Source organism: Ailuropoda melanoleuca, chromosome 6 (genome assembly GCF_002007445.2).
Source record: "Ailuropoda melanoleuca isolate Jingjing chromosome 6, ASM200744v2, whole genome shotgun sequence".
Taxonomy (NCBI): Eukaryota; Metazoa; Chordata; class Mammalia; order Carnivora; family Ursidae; genus Ailuropoda; species Ailuropoda melanoleuca.
This window is the reverse complement of record NC_048223.1, coordinates 55,809,678-55,831,634: the sequence shown is the minus strand read 5'-3', so window position 1 is coordinate 55,831,634 and position 21,957 is coordinate 55,809,678. Positions and strand designations below refer to the sequence as shown.

The following is a 21,957-nucleotide window of genomic DNA, read 5'->3' as shown; positions in this document are numbered from 1 at the left end:
TCCCAAATGCGTTTACTTGTGTTACTTAATTGAATGTGGTAATTCTCGTGAGAATCTACCTGGAAGAGATCTATTATATTATTTGTTAGCACCTATCTGTTTGGATTTGTTGACATTAAAGTGTATGCACAGAGCCATTTTGACATATTCTGTACTTAAAGAGAAAGTAGGTGTCCTGAGGATTTGGACAAATTCAGAAAGCGTTTGAAGCAGGATCACAGGAACTGTTCCTTTTCTAAAATTGGAATAATCTAGGAAGCGATAGCTCTTAGTCCTTTATGACTTTGTTCAACTTTAAAAAGGAAAACAATCACTTTTGAGTGGATTTTCTAAACTCTTTCCTGCAGTTAAGGTAAATGTGGTAGTGTGGGAGATTGCCAAGTTTACTGTATTGTGTTAAAGCTGCTTCATTGTTTCACGAACTCCCCAACATGTGAAGGCTTCTGCCTGATTAATAAAAAAAAAAAAATCAGAATAAAGCCAAGAAATTGGACTAAAGTGTAATTCAGTGAATTTTACTGGACTGCATTTTTGTGATTTCATTTGCTTAATTAAGTTTATGAGCTTTATTTTTCTTTCCTTCCAGTGATGGCAGAAAGGACTTTGGGGTCTGATGTGGTTTGAAATACAAACCACATTCAGTATTGGAGACATGCTTTTTTTTTTTTTAAATTATAATTTCCTCAGCATTAGCACTACATCTGTTCTTTCTAAATTAATACTTTGTATTGTCCATTTAATAGTACGTGGCTCCCTCCTGAGAGCATTTAGGTAAATACCCCATTTTGAGATCCAGTGAATCTCCAATTCTGTTATTCGTAAGTATAAATGAAAATTAAAAAGAAAACAGAAATAAAAAAAATACTTGCTAATTGTTAAAACTGATAGTTACAGGGGAGAAAGTGAGTATAAAAATACCCAGCACAGTATCATGGCAGTAGGCTCTTAATAAGTATTAGTTTCTTTTCCCTTCCTGCTGCCAAGGGATAAACTCACTGCTTATTGAGATGTAATTGACCTATCTACATGCCAGTATTTTAATAAAAGTGTGTAATGTGGGTTTATTTTAATTCCTTATTAAATGGCAGTTGGGTAACTAATTCAACAAATAACTAGGCACCAAGGAATCTATGTTTTGTTTTGGGGAGGCAGGAGAAAGGAAATGTGTAAACCAAAGCAAAGTAGTGTTCTTTTTAAATTTAAATCCAATTAGGCAACATATAGTACATCATTAGTTTCAGATGTAGAATTCAGTAATTCATCAGTTGTGTATAACACCCAGTGCTCATTACATCACGTGCCCTCCTTGATGTCCATCACCCAGTTACCCCATCCCACATCCCACGTTGCCTCCAGCAACCCTCAGTTTGTTTCCTAGAGTGAAGAGTCTCTCATGGTTTGTCTCCCTCTCTGATTTCTTCCCATTCAGTTTTCCCTCCCTTCCCCTGTGGTCCTCCGTACTACTTCTTAAATTCCACATATGAGTGAAACCACATGATAATTGTCTTTCTCTGTTGGACTTATTTCACTTAACATAATACCCTTTAGGTCCATCCACGTCATTGCAAATGGCAAGATTTCATTTTTTTTGATGGCTGTGTGTGTGTGTGTATGTGTACACATATACACATACATACATACATACTACATCTTCTTTATCCATTTGTCTGTTGAAGGGCATCTCGGCTCCTTCCACAGTTTGGCTGTTGTTGACATTGCTGCTATGAACATTGGGGTGCACATGCCCCTTCTTTTACTACATCTGTATCTTTGGGGTAAATACCCAGTAGTGTAATTGCTGGGTCATAGGGTAGCTCTATTTTTAACTTCTTGAGGAACCTCTATACTGCTCTCCAGAGTGGCTGCATCAGCTTGCATTCCCACCAACAGTGTGAGAAGGTTCTCGTTTCTCCACATCCTCGGCAACATCTGTCATTTCCTGACTTGTCAATTTTAGCCATTGTGGCTGGTGTGAGGGGTATCTCATCACGGTTTTGATTTGTATTTTCCTGATGCCGAGTGATGCAAAACCAAGTAGTTTATTTTGGATTTTTACTGTTTGGGTCAGACTTCTTTGAAAAATGGGGGGAAAATTTCAGTAGTTCCATTTCCAAGTTGCAGCAAAGGGTAAGTAAATTGTGATATGTTTATACAATGGAATGTTATAAAGCTGGGAAAATGAATTAATTACTACCACATGCGTCAATGTGATGAATTTTATAAACCTACTGTCAGCGAAAGGAGCTAGATAAAAAGAGAACATAGTCTTTATTTTCAAAATAAGAAAAGGCAAAACTAATTAATAGTGATAGAATAATGGTTACCTTTAGGGAGGATGTGAAGTTAACCTCTAGGTCATAGTAGTGTCCTATATTTAGATCTGGGTGCTGAGTACATGGGTTTGTTTACTAAGTAAAATTTCAGCAAACTATATACTCATGACTTAGATATTTTTCCGAACTCATTATATTCACTAAAAACATGGCCTCTCCAAATCATAATTTACTTAAAAAAATCTAGATGACTTCATCATATTTTGAATCCAAGAACACAGTGTGCAAATTTTCATGTCCCCGCCCCCTCCCTTGCAGTCTTAATAATAAACAGCCTGTGTGGTGGAGAATTATTCATAGGGTAGAACAGTTTTTTTCGTTTCGCTTTTCTGTAATTTATTACTTAAAAAAAATTAACAGCACGGTAGTAGATTGTAGGCTTGCATTAAATACTTTAATTACTTTTTTGTGTTATGCCTTGATATTAAAAACTGTATATTCATGATGAATGCTTTATTGTTGCAGTGTAATTATTTAGAAATGTATCTATGCAGAAAACCAAACATGCCTTGAACAACTGAAACTAAATAACATCTTTGATGTTACAAGAATTTGGGGCACCTTGCTGGCTCAGTCCATAGAGCAGCTGGCTCTTGAGACAGGGTCATGAGTTCGAGGTCCAGTTTGGGCACGGAGCCTACTTAAAAAAATCTCTAGGTACATTTTACTTTTTCTTGTCTTGATGTGAACACATTGTATTGGGTGGCACTTACCAGAAGAAATTGGCTGTAGAGCAATTTCAAATTAAATAAGGAATAAAGTTTTGAAATGAAAGAGACCGGTGGCTCAGTGCGTTGGGCATCTGCCTTCAGCTCAGGTCATGATCCCAGTGCCCTGGGATCGAGCGTGGCATCAGGCTCCCTGCTTGGTGAAGAGACTGCTTCTCCCTTTCCCTCTGCCCCTCCCCCCTGCTCGTGTGCACTCTGTCTTTCTGTCTCTGTCTCTCTCTCTCAAATAAATAAAAATCTTTAAAAAAAAAAGAGGGAAAAAAGATGATGTAACTTGCATATGGGTACCTGGTAGTGGCATGGGAGTATGGGGCTTTGAAGTCAGAGACCTAATTTCAGGTCAAGTTCCATTATTTAGTAGCTAAGTAACATTTTTTTCATTGTGTTTGTAACACGTTTATATGTCCTTTGTTTCTTGTTATTGTAAATGCAGACAGTAAGATTACATGTAAGGCATTTAGTTTAAAGCGTGGCATGTAGTAACTACTTAATGGGTGGCTTATAGATTTAATAACAATAAAATACTTCACCTTACACAGTAAAATGAGTTAGGCAATTTGGAAGAATCTGCCAATTTTTTTTAAGGTTATGGACTAGTTCATGTTTATATGTCCTAAATGTATTAATTAAAATAAGAATATAAAAATAGAGATGCCATATGAATATTCCATCTTTCATATAATGATATAGTTTAGGATTAATTACTTTTGTATTATATTTTTAACTCCTGTCCTCTCTGCTAAATCAGGTTGGAATTTACTTTTTGTTTTTCTTAATGGAAGTTTTGTTCTATTTGAAAAATGAGGTTGCCCTTTCTTTAGTTTTATTATGATAGAATATTTGATGTAATTTCCTGGAGATATTGAAATATTTATTTTCTTTAAATTAATGAAATCTCTGTGTTTTTTAAAAATCCCAAATGTTTGGATAATAAATGATCAGAAAGAATGTTCATTTGTCTTATATGCTTTATGGATTTGGTAATTATTTAAACTATAAAATTAATCAAGGTTATTGTGAACTTTAAATTTCCCTTCCTCAATTAGCTTCACAGAAGTCATTCTCCTCTTTACCATTTGCAGGCATTTAATGAAATGATTCTTGTTAACATTAATAAGAGATGTGTCATGAAATCTTTCTGCATCGCTTATGCATAATTACAACTTTATTGCACTTTCGTCTTTTAAATCTGTGGGCCATTTGTCTTGTTGTGTGTGCTGATCTGATAATAAATCCACGGCACGTGCTGTTGCTAAACCTTTCTTTGGGTACTGGGATATTGAGTTTGTTATACTGCTACTAATTCTTGCTACTTAAGAAGTGTTTCTCTTTGTAAATATACATCATTAAAGAACTTCTACTAATTGTAGTTATGACTCTTGATTATAAGTTCTCTTTCTTCTAGAAAAATCCTGCAACCCCTTATTTTTTCACTGATGCCCGTGTGTGTGTGAGCGCGCGCACGTGCGTGCTTTTGTGTGTGTGGGTGTGATAAAGAGAACATTTAACATTTAGGAGTGAAAATAATGATGGGCTAATATAATGTCTTTGCTAATCATTGAAGTCCCTGAAATGGCATATTCTTTTCCTGATAAATATTTAAAGGAAATCATTTCACATTTCCTTGAATTGTTGTTCTTGAAAGACAATAAATATAAGAATTTGTCCTTTTGGAGGTAGAAAAGTAAATGGTAACCATTTTATAACTGACTAAATTGCTTCCCTTTGCCCCAGAATCCAGGGAAATAAATTCATCACTCTAATAGGTTAACGTTTAAAATGAGGACTTAAACTTTATATCACAGCCAAATACCTTAAAAACGTCTGGTGAAAACCAGGCCTTTCCAGTTCAGTAAATTTGTCTTTCTTAACGTGTTTTTAAAATGCAAAGGTTGGGAGGAGGCTTAGACCAGCTTTTTCAGAGGATGAACCAAATTAAATTGTTAAATAAATCAAAGTGCTCTATCACAAGAAATTTAAGTGGATTGAATTTCACCAGGGCTTCAAAACAATTCCACCTGCCTATTTAGGTGGATATTTTTATATCACTTTATAATATCTTAAAAATAACCACTCTGTATGTTTTATGCACATTTCTTCCTAGGATCTTGCTTCCCAAGGGAAGCAGATTCTTAGCTATGGCCCAAGAGTTCAGCCTCAATAGCGTTAGATTCTTCCTTGATTAATGGTTTTTCTAAGGGAAATGGTTACAAATAAATGTATGAAAAATCTGAAGCAAACCTCCAAGTGTCATAGGACACCAATCATATGTGTTAGAGAAGGGTTGTGGGGCATGGAAACTTAGCTCTGAGACAGAGTATGCCCCTCAGTGTTGAATTTTATTTTATCTTATTTTATTTTATTTTTATTTTTTGTTCTGATTGATTTGCTAGGAATCCGAGGGCATTGTAGAAGACAGTCTTTGTTGATGTATGGGTTTTTTTTTATTCTATTTTACACTTTGGAGTATAATTATATTCATTCAGTTTTTTAAAGAATCACATAATGATTATGAGGATGCTGATATAATTTCAGGATTATTTGCCTTTTGTTATATTGTGACATTTTATACAATATTAGGAAGATTGGAGTAAGAGAAATTTTATATTACATGAAAGATTTTTATAGTTCGATGCTGTATTTCTAAAGTGAACTTTTTCATTAAACAGATGCTTAGAAGAGAATAGCCGTCCCTAAATCGGGAGGCCTGTTAGGTTCGAGAATTACGCGAAGGTTCATGTTTGCTTTTGAATATGTTGGAGTATTATTATTTCATGTACCTGATGCTTTTCTAGCCTAAGAACTTTAGAAGTTCCCATTACTAAATTAATTGAGTTTTCTTTTTGTTTGTTTGAGGAGTTTCAATGTTATTAATGAAAATTTTGAATACTTTCATTATCCATGAGAATTGGAAGTAGATTTTGGTGCAGGGACCGCATTTCAGTTTACTTAAGTGACATTAATTGAAATGTTACATGGTATTTATTTGTTTGCTTATTATTTATTTTGGCTTTTTCTTTCCACAGCAAGTTGATGTGGAAAAATGGGTATGTGTTTCCATGTATTTACAAAGAAATTGTGATCTAAGCGAGTGCATGTTTGCTGTTGCTTCTAATCTTTCTGCTTTGCTCCCCAGCGTGGCTTGGACTCTGAGTCTTCAAACTAACTGCTGTCTTGTAATGAACCAATATTTTACTGATCTCTACTTAGAACCTTGTGAATGTCTGGTTTTTCTTCATCTGAAATGAGGTAGACTGAGATCCTCTCCATACTTTAGAAGCGTAAGCGGCTCTATCAGTGGCTTTGTGATTATGATATGCTTCTGATCAAAGGAAGGCTTTTATTATTAATATTGTGTATCTCTTACCCAAAACACTTGATTATTTCAAGCCCTACTTCTTGGCTCCTTTATTTTTCCAGGTACTATAGAACGGTTTGTTATCTGTATGAATGTAATCTTAAAAAGCAAGGGTGAATGACAGCAGAGGAAAGGTGCCGTCGCAGGATTCTGGAGGCTAAGTCTGGACCAACATTGTGACCAATTGGGTGGAGTGGCCACATTACCACATTGGTGTCACTTTCCTCTTCTCTTAAAAAGAGAGGGAGGGAGAAGGATCCTTCCAGTCCTGAAGACCCTGAATATCCTGAATAGTTCTGAATGGGAATTAGAGTCTCACCAACACTGATGTTCCCGATCCGGTTTTTTCCAGAGCAAAACCGTGAGGCATATTGCATTATTGTCATTGTTGTATTGTTTTGTGTTGATTTGCTTTGTGACTTAATAGGATGACTTTTTAATGTTGGCTTAACGAATGGGTTTCATTTTATCTTTATTATTTTTCCTGATTCTGGGATCTGATTCTCTCGATAGTCCCCATATTGTGAACATTTGGCTACTTTTTCAGGAGACTTTCAGTGGTGTTTCTCAGACGAGTGCACGTTCACCTCTTTTTGTGAATCATGGTTCTTTTGCACTTACTCTATCCCTTTATATTCATGGAAACCTTTGTTTTTGTTTTTTTTTAATAAGTGGCCATTTCCATGATGATGACACCTATGTATTCATTTTGAGAACTACTGCTTCTATATTATATTTCTGGCAATAATTTAAATTCATTATCTATTCATAGCTCAACTATTCCTAATTTTGTTCAATTTGTTTTCGTTTCAAAATTTCGTATCTGTGCCTGTGGTTAAAGTTCTGATCCAAGCTTTACATTGTTCTTTTCTTGGTAACGAAAGCCTGTTTCTCAGAACATGTTTGTCACCTTTTTGGGTCCCTCGGCAATATCAGCCATCCTGAAACAAGTCTCTTTGTGTTTTCTCATCTTTGTACCCCTTCGCCTCCCTTACACTATTTCTGTGCTGTACCTAGATCCCTTTATCTTGAACCAACCATTCAAACCACTTTTAAATCTCCTGGGAATAGGATGCCCACACAAATAGAATCCCTCTTTGCCATTGTCTGTAAGTATCCCCCTTTCTTCCTCTGTGTAACTGGTTACTTTTGAGCTGCCTCCCTATGTGGCTTTTCTCTTTTATTTTTCTTAACAATTTCGCATCTCAAAATTAAGTTTATTTGTAAATCTTTGCAGTATCTCTTTCTGATTCTGAGAAAGTAATATTGAGCTGGAAAAACATTCAGTTCCTCACCCTATCAGCTCTGTGTAGGCTCTCTGTGGACTATAATCTTGGCTATAGGGTTAGAATCTGGACTGGTCCTTTCTTGTTCTAAAATATTACCATTATATTAATAATAAAACATTGATGCTGGAATATACTGTCATTTAGGTATCATATAATTAAAATACCCTGTTGGATTTGTTTAAGAAAACTGATAATCACTCTGAGTCAATGACTCGGTAAATTTTAGATTTGAGCTCTTTCTTTCTTTGAAGACCTATGTAGTTCAAATCTCATGCATTTGTCATTAGAAGTTTGAAATTCTGTGACAGGTACCTTGAAGGATAACAGAAAACAAATTAACCCCCTGCCTACCTACCCTCTCTGTGGGGCCTATTCTCCAATGTCCCACTGGTTAAATTAGGATGGGTCCCATGACCTTTCCTACATTCAGACCGTGAGACACCCCTGAGTCATTTCAAGTCATGAAAGTCTCATTTTGGTAATAAAATTGCCCAATCCTGTGTACGAGGTGAAGTCTGAAGTTCATGTATGTTACTTGTCTTGGGGCTCAGGCTGCCCCAGGTGGGAGGGCTGGAGGAGAAGGGGCTGTGGGAAGCTGCTTTCACTTCACGTCGCCGGCTTCCTCACATCTCTGCCCCTTGTCCAGAGCTCCTGTCGCTCTCCGGGTGTGGCGGGAACATGGGTGAAGAGGAGAGTTGGCAGGAAGTCATTCTTGATGGCAGTGCCCTTCATCAAGCTTGTCGGGTGTTAGAGCTGACCCTCTTTGGGGGCATTAGGAAGGGTGTTCTTGGGAATGCCCATCACCAGAAATCTGACCTGTGGTTCTCTTGCTGCTGTAGCTGGTGGTCCCCCAGCTGGTCAGTGGTGATGACTGCCTTGTCCTAAGGTCTCTTGGGGGCAACATGGACATCCGCAGGCTGGTTCTTTCTAGGACAGCTGGTCTGCTTGTTGGCAGCAAGCCCACCTCCCGGCGACAGCCCTGCACTCTGCTGCCACAGCCTACCTAGCCTGTCTCTTCATCTTGATCTTCAGGCACAGACGCTCGTCTCTACTGTCCGCTTTCCTGAGGACACAGGTGTCCCTGCCACCTTCGCTAGGCTTGAGGTAAGGGCAGGCTTGGGCGCAGGGGAGAGCAGGACTCTGAGCCTACCAACACTTCCCTCCCAGAAACCATCTCTTTGCTCTCCACCTGCTTCTGGAAGACCAGAACTGGGGGTCCGCCAAGGGCTGCAAGTGGGTTTTCATCCATCCCTTTGGTGTCTGTGCTTAGGTGGTATAACAGTGTGGTTTAGCCTGTGGCTGTAATTGCCATCACTTTGTTCTGAGACAGGTGTCCTACTTTAACACTGTTATACTTAACTATGTAGTCCATTAACAACCCCAGTTGAGACCTTTAGGAGCATTCTAAAACTTAAATATATATGGAAATTAAGATGGCTTCTTTATACATTTTCTGATAGCATGATTCTGGATAGCTTCATCCAAGGTCAATCAATCAGTCTTAATCAATCTCTTCCTCCCTCCTTTCCTCTCTCCACTTGTTTCCCAGTGTCTCTCTGAGCATCTTTGAGTATTTTGCATTTAATCATGAACCTATTGAGTAATCAAATGCTGCTCTTCATGCACCAAGGGAGAATGACGTTGGTGAGTTCTGGATTAACAGGTGACTGATTGCCTGTTATTTTCTGCTACTCCACCCCAGCCTTCTGGCATGTCTAACCCATAGCATTGGTCTCTAACACGGGGCCTGGGATTGCTGGTTACAGGTGGAGTTGGGGAGAAGGGATGGAAAGTAGTGTGATATTTTTATGTGTGAAGCATTGTCTATAGACCGAATAAGGTCTCATATATTTACTTGCTCTTTTCAAGAATACATTGATGCCGTTGTAATTGTTAAAAAAAAATCCTTTCAAATGTTCCTAACTCAGTAGCAGTTTTCAAAAAATAATGTGTTTTCATGTGCAAGTGCTATTATGGGAGGGTCTGTGAAATGCTCTCTTGTTATCAATGTTCATCCATGTTTGGAATGATCTGAAAAAGAATAGAATCTTCTGTGCCTTGGTGTACACAATGTTCTATATGTAGGGGGTGGTCTGAGTACAGGTGAGGCTTTATGTATCTTCAGGTCCTTATGATCCATATATTCTGTGTAGGGGTCAGTTTTCTTGTCTTTGATTTAAGAAATCTCTTCCACGAGACAAGCTGCGCAAAGAGGAAAGCCCTAGATAATTCTTCTACTTTGCATTTTGGGTGTTCATGCAGCTGAGTGATTTACAAATACGTGTGTGAGAGAGAAAATGGGGGGATTTAGAGTAGCTTATCAGAATAATTTATTTCCCTGTACCCTTCTCAAGAAGACCTAGATAATTCCACACACATATATGTCAAACCCATTACACTCAAAAGAAAAGGCAGTCCATTTAAACCCTGCCTGGACAGACTTGTCAGTAGGATGAAAATGACAACATTACTATCGATCTGCCCCCCAAAATATAATGAATTTTTAAAAAGATACCAGCATGCCCATATCACTAGATGCCAGGGATCGACATTAATATGACACGTAGCCTGGCATAGCCCTGGGCTCTATCATTACAGGTACCATTGCTCTTTCATGGGCTGGAAGCTGAGCCCCTTTTAGATGCTTTTTGGGCCTACAGTCAACATGTCTGTCCATCAGTTCAGTCTTGGATAACAAGAAGGGATTTCACAGACCCCTATTTTCTAGGGGGATCCCTAGAAAGTTAATCATTTACATACAATGTTGTCATCATAAGGGAAATAGTTGAGGGTTTTGTTTTTACAAATGTATATCCGTATATCCTAGTAGATAGTCTATATTGATACACACTTGGAACTTGGAGTTAAACTTCTTTTGTTCCCTGAAATATGTTGGGAACATTCTTAAAACAGCCACAACGTGGATGGGCCTACAGGGTATTATGATAAGTAAGTCTTGGATACATACTGTATCATTTCACTTATATGTGGAATCTAAAAAACAAAACAAATGAACCAACAACGATAACAAAAAACAGAAATAGACTCATAAATGCAGAGAACAAACTAGTAGTGGCCAGAGGGGAGGTGAGGGGGGGGATGGGTGAAATAGGTGAAGGGAATTAAGGCGTATAGACTGTTGAATGAATATGTGGTACACCTGAAACTAATATAACATTGCATGTCAGGTAGACTCCAGTTAAAAAAAAATAGCCATCAAAAACCCCAAGTCTTTTGTGGTTAAATAACTTTTTCTTTTCTCGACTTAATGAAGTTTACCAGATGGATCCTCACTCACAAAGTAGAGGTTACCAGTTCGAAGATTATGGAGAAATCCTAGCATCTTGAGATGTGGAGAGAAAAGGTGACCCGTGAGGTGAAATTCGATGGATAGCTTGTGTGCAGAGTAGGACATTTCATTCCTCTAATGGAAACTTCATCTTAAAAGGACTCCTGAGTCAAAATTTTGCACTAGTCTCTTAGGTTGTCATATTGGATAATTCTCCTTAGTGATAAGCCCCCCCAGTTTTCATTTTGTGCTAATTCTATATCTATATAATTTTTAAAAAGGCATTTCAGAAAAGTTCTTTTAAAACTTCTAAAACAGGTCCATAGACAGAAGTATTAAGTTTTTTTAAATCAACTGTCGTTTCACAAAATTGAAATAACAGTTTAAAAACCTCCAGGTTGAACTGAAAGGCATAATTATGGTGGAGGAGCTTTTTACATCACCTGAATCACTGTTTCTTTATACCAGCAGCAGATTGAATGTAATTATGCATTCTCTTGATGTCCGGTGTTTGATTACACTTTTCAGAGTGGAGTATTGCTATTTGATTTGTTTTTCTACTCATGATCATTTGCATATGCTAAGAAAATCTCTGAGGTCTTTCTGATGTCCTAGATCAAATGACATACTCTTCTAGAGGGAAGACTGTTCTTATTCTGCTTGAGTTTGCCATCCATTAGACCCCTGGGGCCATCTTTGTTGGAGTTAAAATGAAAGAAGTGTTATTTCTCTTGCTGGTTCACGTTAATTTTGCGTGATGCGCGGTACGCCTCCACTCTCGGTCACATTCGAAGCTTCATCTGACTGCCAATTCTGAAGTAATTACACTAAACCGGGGACATTGAGGGGTATGGTTACTTGCAACTTCACCCTAAAGAACTAAAATCTCCCCCTTTGGTTTCATCCTCCACCAGTCTCTTGTAAGACAGAAAGCAGTGTCAGTCCATGTTGGTGCCTGGGCTCTAATTGTGTTTGTGTTCCTGCATTTCTGTATCTTGTCTAATAGAATTTTAGCTTTTATCTAATTATCTTTCCACGAGGGAGATAAATAAGTGTAAACTTGTAAGCATAAGGTGATATTCTTCTAACCTACATCAAGCCCGTCCTCTTCCATATTTATCTTTATGCATGGGTTTCTTTCTTTTTTCTTTTCTTTTTCTTTTTCTCTTTTTCTTTTTCTTTTCTCTTTCTTTCTCTTTCTTTCTTTCTTTCTTTCTTTCTTTCTTTCTTTCTTTCTTCTTTCTTTCTTTCTTTCTCCTTCCTTCCTTTCTTTCTTCATCATGTCAGCAATGTTTAAATGATTTTTGTTACTTTTCTGTTGCTTTTTATCATACCTATGCAGTGTTTACATTGTGATTAACATATTTATCGTTTTTGTTTTATGTATCTTACTTCCTTTTTTGCCCTTGAGTGATCAGTTTTGAATTTCTCACAATGTTACCACTTTGTTATCACTAGCCCTTCAGCCAAATGGACCAACAGATGATTTGTACAAAAAGCTAATGTCAGTAATGCCACTAAGCCTTTCATGTTTCTGATTATCTTTTGATAATGTGAGTCTATTACACCTGCTCTTCTTTCTCAGCCTACAGATGGATATTTCGGCCTTTGCTGGTTTTCAGTTTTTGTTCTCTATTACCCTATATCTGGATTATTCTCTCCTGTGACTTGCCCTTCTTGCAGTTAGACACAACTTAGAATCTGTGAATAGCAGACCTCGGACTCCCCTGACCGTTCTTTTTTTCTATTTACTACAGTCCTGAAGTAGTTTAACCTGAGATAACCGAAAAAATTGGCTGAGAACATTTCTCAAGGAAAAATCTCCAAAACCTAGATCAATTAAAAAAAATCTCATGAATTAAGTATCTGTCATAAACCATGATCTGTAGCAAAAGTTTGGATTTTTGTTTTACTTTGAATTAAAGCTTGTAAATGATTTTTTCCTAATTCCTCATGTAGTGATAGCTATATATCACCAGAGATCACATTTAGGATGTGATTGGTCAGTTTCCTCATGGAAAACAAATTTTCTCATGTCATTTACCATTGATATCACCTACAAAAATGTAACCAAACAGCCTATATTTTTAAAGATAAGAATGAAACGGCTCTTTACCCTTTTTCCTTAAAATTATAATAGTACAAGGGTGCCTGGCTGGCTCAGTCAGAAGAGCGTGCAACTCTTGATCTTGGGGTTGTGAGTTCGAGCCCCATGTTGGGTGTAGAGATTACTTAAATAAAACTTTAACCAAATTATAATATTAAAAGTGAAAAAAAAAACCCCAGTCACAGTAGAGTTGCAATTTAGTTATATATAAATTACTATGCATGTATGTTTCAGGAACATTACTGTGGTATTTACAAATATCTGTGTTAGAAAACTTCCCTTTGCTATTTTCTTTAAAATGAATGTAAATATGTGTATCTTTCTCTGTAGGGCTTAACACGCTGTGACAACTAAATTTAACCCTAAGTTTGGAAATATAATATCGTTTTTCCTTCTTAGCTCTTTTTCATCTGTGTGCTTCTCCTAAGAAGAGGGAGTCAAACTCTATGGGTCTAAAGGAAAATGAAGAAATGCCATGTACATATTATGTTTTCAAAGCAAAAAAGAGCTATTATCATATATGTAAATCATGAGATGAGGCTGTGTCATTTTAAGGGAAAAAGAAGTTTTTGTGATTTTTCTTTGAAATCCACATCTCACAATATGTAGTGCGTAGGACTTGCTTAGTGTTCTTTTGCATGAACTATGAGCAGCTTATCACAGCATTTTAGTTTACAATCCACCTTACCTGCTTCTAATCCACTCTTTTTATGAAACTTTGTTGGGTTGCTGTTTCTGTCACGGCATTTTTATGCAAAAGATGAAGTCAAAAAAATTTTAAAGCATTTTCAGAGTATAATTTTTGAGATTTTACCTTTGGATTTTTGGTGCTTGGCTATGTTGTAAATGAAATCACACATTAAAGTAGAGAAGCATGTTTTCACACGGACAGGAAAAACTCATGTGAAGACATTTTTAAAGAGTTTGCTTGCCACAGCTTTTCTTTAGCATGTAGTTGATGTTAAATTTCCTTGTGACACCACAGTGCGTGTGGTTTTTATGCTTATTGTTCACATAACTCTGTCTGAAACAGTGGAATCTTTATAAATAAGATGTGTTTTAAAATACAAGCCTTTGAAATAATGTATATTTAATATTTTCTCTTTTCCTTATGCCCCTACAGAAATTCATGATGAAGGTAAGACATTGGATCATCTCTTAGGTAGGGAATACTTTGTGCATTTTAAGTTTGGTTACAGGTATTCGTTTATTTTTGCATTCATGACACTTTTCACATTTTCAAGTCAGTAAGTCAAATTTTGGAACTTGCAAATTTAAATAAATAAATCACACATTTAGATTTGACAGCTTAATGAATGACATTTGATATCTTGGGTCATATTGTAACATGTTAAGTTTTATTTAGCCAATGTGAAGAATTTCTTCTGTGAAAACATATATTTTTTTCAACAGCTTTCCTCTAGAGTTTTCACTAGGAGAGGAGGGGGAGGGGTGGGGTGCCCGTGCGACTTGGTCGCTTGGGATCCAACTCTTGATCTCATCTCAGGTCTTGATTTCAGAGTTGTGAGTTCAAGCCCCACCTTGGGCTCCATGTTGGGTGTGGAGCCTACTTAAAAAAAAAAAAAAAAAAGGAAAGAGTTTTCACTCTGCAGATGATATTGACTGTTTGTTTTTAAGCTGTCTTGAGTACAGGAGGAGATTTCCACTCTGGGAAATTAGAAGAGGCACCAAAAAGCTGCTATCGAATTACCTACTCCGGGAGAAGTGAAAATAATTTAAGTCCTTTTCATTTCTTAACCAAATTAGAAAAATGGAAAGGTTTTAAAAGGAGACAAACTCAAAGAGGAGAGTAAAGTACATGGTCATGTTTTAGAAGAAAATATGCAGAAGAAGAAGGGGAAGAGTAGAATGTCATTCTTTTGACACATAAACTAGAATTTTTTTTGTTTCATTTTTACCTACCTATCCTATTTCTCATATAACATTCATGAAATATAATTTTTTTATCCTAAAAGCCAAGAAACAGTATATAGAGAAACTTACTGTATTCACTTAGTAAAAGCTTAATATAATTTAAAAATTCAAAGGAATGTCATTTAAAAAGATATAAACTATAAGACCTGTTAAATCAAAATTCTGGATGTAGATTAAAAAGGTGGACTCAAATAAATAAATAAAATCTTAAAAAAATAAAAAGGTGGCATGTAAGGAAGGAAGCAGAGTGTTCGTGTCAGTCCATGAAGTTACTTTGCTAAGCCTGTCCTATATATTTTCTGAAACTCTGAACCAGGAGCATTGTGGGGACCTGACAACTGGACCTCTTCCTGAACATTAGAAATTTCACAGTTTGGATGGGCTGACAAAGCTGAGCCTTCATTAAAGCCATCTGTCAACAAGGACACAAGACATTTTCCAAAATTTCAAATAACTGCAGCTATTAGTTTTCAGTACAAGATACTAATTATAACATTGGGGAGACAGGACATTAACCACTTAGTTAAATATAGTGAAACAAGCATTTTAGTTGGCACAATGGTATAAACAGCAGCAAAACCCGAATATATCCTCTCCTTGCAAATAGTAACAGATAACTAATGAAACTGGGTTTGAATAATTCAGCGTTTTTTGCCAAATCTGCATTTCCTGTACTCCTTTTATCACCTTTCCATTTAATCACATCAATCCCGTATCCAATGCCATCTACTTCCCCTTGGAAGAGGGTGAATGGAATAGCTACCTGAAACTTCTGTTCCAAGCTCTTTCATGAGAGCAAATCATACAAAAGTCAATGCAAACAGCCAGATAATGTGCAGAATCAATTTAAACCAGGTAGCATACCTAAAATAATTTAATTAGGCTCTAATTCCTTTTAACTGCAAAGCCAGAAGCCCAGTGGCTTATTTTCTTACCTGCGTTGGGTGATCTGGAAAGGTAACATCTGAGCAGAGGGCATATGCATGAAATTATAGTAATTCAAGCCACTTAAAAGGGAAAAGATGCTGACTTTTCTTCAGCAGTCACCTTTCAGTCATGATTTGCTTTGGGTTTCATACCTGGACAGGCATCATTTAACCTCCTAGAACCAGACGGATGCTTCCTTATGGCGGGAGCCCATTTGTGCTCGTGGCACGATGGTTGGTCAGTACTGCCTTGACCTTAGCTCTGCCCCCCACCCCCAGAGGCTTTTGCTTAAGACCCCATCAGAAGTAAGCCATCCAGTGCCACATGGCTGTCTTGACAATGTTCAACTGGCTTTGTCAGACACGTTTACTTTGCACTGAAGCCAGACTTCTCATTAATAATTACAGTCATCCTGTGAACCTGTTATGTGATTCACTATTACAGACAGCAGGACTGTGAGTATCTCCCCTGCTGGGGGATCCACAGGTTGACCAGAAGACCAGGCTCCGTAACCCTGCGCAGCTCTGTTGATCTTGAGCCGTTCATGTTTGCGTTTTTCTCAGATGATTTGAAAGCTTAAGCGTGGAGATATTTTCTGTTTTTCTCCCTGGAACAGCTCATTTCTCAAGTTTTGCTATTAGTATTTCAGGGTAAATTGAAAAGCTTCTCTGCTTAAACATCTGAGCACAATGAAAGAAGTTCTCTGATGCAAATTTCTTTTCCTCATTGTCTGTTGTTTTAAATTTTGGCAGCTTAGCTAAGTATTACCCTCAGGAATAAGTTCCTGTTAAGATTTCATTGTTTTACTTCTAAAATGGTATGTTATGTCATAGCAGTCAAGGGCTGTGGAGAAGTTGTGTAGTCTGACTTATTAAAAAAAAAACAGTGTTTGCATAATAAGGGCCTGGAATTATGAGGAATGTCCTCCATTTGTTAACATAGCATTTCTGTACTGGAAAAAAAAAACCCTAGAAAAACAAAACAAAATATTTAGATATTATGTGGTTAGTAAATTAGATAGCTTTAAATAGCAGCCATACTAGTGACATGTTAATAAGCCAATATAGAACACAAACACATATTTAAAGAACACAGAGCTAAAAAAACAAACAAACAAAAAAGCCCAAAAAACCAACCCCAAACAACAGAAACACAGTGCCAAATTTTATCTGTGTATGAAGCCCTTTAGTTTATCTTAGTCATTGCTATTACGGTTTTATGTTTTATACTTTTCTGCTCTTACGTTTTAAAGTTCTAATAGTAATACTTCAGATGTAGTTACAGGGATCCGATTTGTCCTCCGTCCCAGAGGATAACAGATGAATAAATTATGCCCATCAACTGCATATTGTTCTGAATAAGCGTAAATGTAGATGCACTTACATCAGAGCTTTTACTTATAACATGGGTCCCCTCATCGGACATCTTTGGCAAGGTCCTGGCAAGCTAGAGGCGTAGGAATGCCTATTAATACTAAATTGATATTAAGATAATTTGTGTAGAGCGAGGCTGGTTTAGAGCATATTCAGCAGCGTTGCTCACGTTTTGTTGGAATGTGTTCTGGACTCTCTTACCCACTTGCAGCTCGTGAGCTCTTGTTTTTTACTCTGCTGTGTACCATTCACCCTGTCAGTCATTTCAGGGGGTCTGGGGACCAAACACACACACAGAAATGAAAGCAGGTTTTTAACTGTTATTTTCAAAAAGTCACATTTTACCTTTTATAACTGATGCTTAGCTCTCCAGCATCAGAAATACGGAGTTTGGAGATGACAGTTGTTGTTTTCCCTAAGAGGGCAGCAGCTCCTGCACATAGACCCCCTCACTGCAGGAGACCACGGTCTAGCAGAGGCTGACTGCTGGATCCTGGTTCTGCCTGGGACCAGCTCACTAGCCAATAGCACAAGCTCTAGCAACCCCAGGGGTGGGGCGGGGCTACGGTGATTGACAGCTGCGTTTTCAGGGACTCTTAGGGCCTAAGTCACACTTGGAAATGTCCTTCAAGGACATGTAAGTTTCAGGTACTACTTGTGCAGAAAGGATCTGATAATCCATCACATAGTTGGAGGCATTAAGAAGCACACCATTATTTGGATGTTAAAGCTTTAACTTCATTCTCTTTGTTCTTAGTGTGCAAATACTGGAAGGAAACTCCATGGGATCCAGTATATAATTGTTGAACAAATAAATATTATTGTTGAACAAATAAATACTTAGGGTTTTCAGAGAAAACGTTCATTCCCAATGCAGAAGGAAATATAATGTGACTTATTATGTGTGATACCCTTGGCATCAGGTGTATCGAACCTCTGACAGTAGCCTTCCAATAAACGCTATTTGAATGAATAGGACCGAGTAGAAAATTTTCTTTCCTGTAATGCTGGAGAATCAGCAGGACTAGTTAAAATATAGACAGTATTAGTGTGAATTGAAAGTGTATTCGTCTTGTGTAAAATTTAATTTACTACTTCTTTTTCTAATGGCGCAATTGCAAGGCCTGCTTACTTTACCCATGTGTTAGCAGTGAACATGCTAACTTCAAAGGAATGCCGAGGTTATCTTTTCCCGTGTGTGGTCTTGGGAGGCTGGCCAGCCTTGAGCTTCCTGCTCCATGAGCTTGAGTAACTCCTATCTAGTTGGTCCTAGCGGGATTCTCATAGCGCAATAATGGTCCTATAGCTGAGTGCTTATAGGTTTGGGTCTGGGGGGCGAAAGGGAAAATGGACCTTTGTTCTGCCATCCTGAACTACAACTGCTTGCGATACATCACCCAGCAGTGATGGTCTTTTTCTCATTGGAATTACTCTAGGGGAGTCCAACAGTCCACACAAGGCACAATGTTGTAGAATCTGGAAGGGATAACCCTAGAAATGGCTACCAGAAATTCCCTACAACAGAGGAAGTCCCTAAATATTTGCTCACTTCAATTAAAGCAAGGAGCAGGCCAAATTTAACAAAAAAATTAACAGGACTGACCAAAAAAACACAGAAAAGAACCAAGGTACCTCTTTGAATGCATCTCACATACATAATTTTTTTTTTATAAATGTTTGTTGAATGAACAGGTTATCCAGTCTGCTCAAGAGTGGTAATTACACATTTTTTCTCTGATTCAGCGCCAGAGTAGTATCTTTTAAAATGACAAGTTAGAGGAAACGTATTGCAGACCCTGTGACAGAAATTGCCTTCACTTTGTGTTAACAGAGTTCTCTTAAGTAACAGAGTTAATGTAGTTTGGGCTGTCTGCATGCTTTCACGGGAGTTCTGTTAAAACTAAATCTGCGGCATTAATTTGTATATAAGTAGTGAGGAAATCTATAGTGTAAATATCTATAATTGTCTAATTGTGTAAAATCTATAGTTGAAAGAAAACTCAGACACTAAGTATCTGCATTAGCTTAACCAATTTGAACATTTGTGTGTGTGTGTGTGTGTGTATAATATATAAGTGAGCTCTGTAGGCAAAGCTTTAGAGGAAAAAGAGCACTCGCCCCTTTTGGGTTAATTTTAAGGCCTTGTCCTTCATTTTTAAAAAAATCTTGTTTTGATTGGTGTGACTGTTGCGTGTTATTCAAGGTCAGGGGTATTTTATGGCTTTAGAGCCCACATGTGGTAGGAAAAGGTAAGCTCCTCTCAGAGTGATTCAAATCAGACAAGGTGAATAAAATTGTTCTCAGCCACACTAAATCAAACATATTATTTAAAAAATGAAGGTACTTTTTAAAGAGGGCCTTGTTCTGAGGAGGAATATAATTTTGCAAAGTAGATTTTTGCCTTTTACTCTCCGTATATGATAAAAGTGATTCTCCTTTTTTTAAATGCAATTTTTCTTATTTGAATACCTTTCCATACCTGTTTTAAGAATGGTTCTGAAGTTTCTTAAACATAACATGAAAATAAAGTTATTTTTAGAAATTATGTGGAACAATAGGGAGGGGGATATCTTTTGAGTGAAAAGAGGTATAGTAGTATTAGATATTAATGTATACACAAGTTAGTATCCTCACTTTTTATCCTAAGCTCTCCTAGTGATTTGTAAGCATGCTGAAGTTTGAGAAGCCTTCCTCTATTTCATATAAAAAATGTGAACTCTTTTTTTGAAAACAGTTGGAGGGCATGAAAAAAAATCTTAAACCTGTAGATGATTTGATCAATTCTGTGTTTTAGGGAGAGTCATTCATTGAACAAATATTTATCCTTATTGTGTGCCAGGCATTTTGCTAGGAACCTGGGAGAGGATGGTGAATATAGTACCATAGTCCCTACCCAATGCAGATCATGTAATAATAATAATGGGAAATACAGACAATAAATAACTCTGAATAAATAATTACAAATTATGCTAAGTACTTACCAAAATCAAGTTCATTCTTGGAAAACTAGATCAGCTGCCAGCCCCACAGTAGGGATTTTCTTGATAGCCTTATTACAGTTTAAATATTCTTTCAACAGAACTTTGCTTAGTTTTACTTTGTTCTTTCCTATTAAACTTTTCCTTGAAAACAAGAGACTGTCTTATTGACTTAGTTTACTCTTTTTTTTTTTCCCTTGTGGACCCTTTCTTTTTTTCCCGCAGACTGCTCAAGGTGGTGGTCATCGAACACTCCTCTACGGACATGCCATATTGCTGCGCCATTCCTATAGTGGCATGGTGAGTAGGCGTTTGATATCATCTTGTCCAACAGTATGTTAGAGGATCATCCATCACGACCAAGTGGGATCCATACCTGGGATGCAAGCGTGGTTCAACATTCGCAAATCAATCAGTGTGATACATCATGTCAACAAGAAAAGACTCAGGAACCATATGATCCTCTCAATTGATGATATCATCTTGTATAGGGTCCATTTAGACACACATCATCAGGAAATGTTGGTAATAGCATTTCTAGTGATGGTATTAATGGGTTCTGTAATTGTATGTGTTCTTTAATGTCTTTGTACCTTGTTTAATTTTCTCATTCATAAAATAAGAGTTAGCTTAGGTGACCTGTGAAGTCCTTCAATTCTATCATTTGTGACGCCTGTTTTTTAGTATCTTTTAATACACTGGTTTTAGGAGGTGAGAGGCATAAGAGTCAAATAAGAAATAGTTCTCATTTCTGATTATTTTTAATTTATTAGAAAATTAACTGCCATGGTTAAATAAATTAAACAGATAAGATATAAAAAGCTATATTCACATGGGTAATCCTTATAGGTATATAGATACCCATATACATTTCCATCTATCTATCTAGGTATATGTGTACTTCTGTATATTTTTATGTTATATAAAATGATACATTATTTTATATATTTTATAAAATATAAATTCTGTTCTTTTAAAAGCTTTAAAAAGTTATAAAAGCAGTACATATTCATTTTATTTTTTATTTTACAGAAGACACAAATCTTCATGATCATGTTAATGAGACAAAGTGTAGTGACTTTTAAAAAATTGTAATCTTTTCTGTTCTTAAGAATTTTTTTACATTATTAAGATCTTACTACATAACCAAACTTATTTTTTTAAATTTTTTATTATATTAATCACTGTACAGGACATCATTAGTTTTTGATGTAAAGTTCCATGATTCATTGTTTGCGTATAACACCCAGTGCACCATGCAATATGTGCCCTCCTTAATACCCGTCACTGGCCTCTCCCAATCTCCCACTCCCATCCTTTCTGAAGCCCTCAGTTTGTTTCCCGGAGTCCATAGTCTCTCATGATAACCAAACTTATATCCTGATTTTTTAAAACCTATTGTTGTGGCAAAAACATTTTCTATATTATTTAAATTTTTCATCAGTATAATTTTTGTGAATACCTGATGGTCCAACATTTGGAAGTGTAATATAATCGATTATTCCTTCTAGGAAGGAGATAATTCTGATATTATTTAAATCACACCAGAACAGGTGACTAAGCATAGCCTTGATGTCAATACCCAAAACATAAAAAATTGCCAGTCTTAATCAGAAATACCAATGTGAACATCTGACAAT

General features: G+C 36.8%; 1 protein-coding gene across 1 annotated transcript in view; it reads left to right on the top strand.

The window, feature by feature from the left end:
• The first annotated feature begins 1,977 nt into the window (after positions 1-1,977).
• RYR2 (ryanodine receptor 2) overlaps positions 1,978-21,957 on the top strand; it is a 445,869-nt gene continuing 425,889 nt past the window's right edge. Inside the window, 4 exon segments of the mRNA XM_034663566.1 lie at positions 1,978-2,127; positions 6,088-6,108; positions 14,228-14,242; positions 20,543-20,617. Coding sequence (XP_034519457.1) covers positions 2,023-2,127; positions 6,088-6,108; positions 14,228-14,242; positions 20,543-20,617 — 216 coding nt within the window. The 5' untranslated portion in view covers positions 1,978-2,022.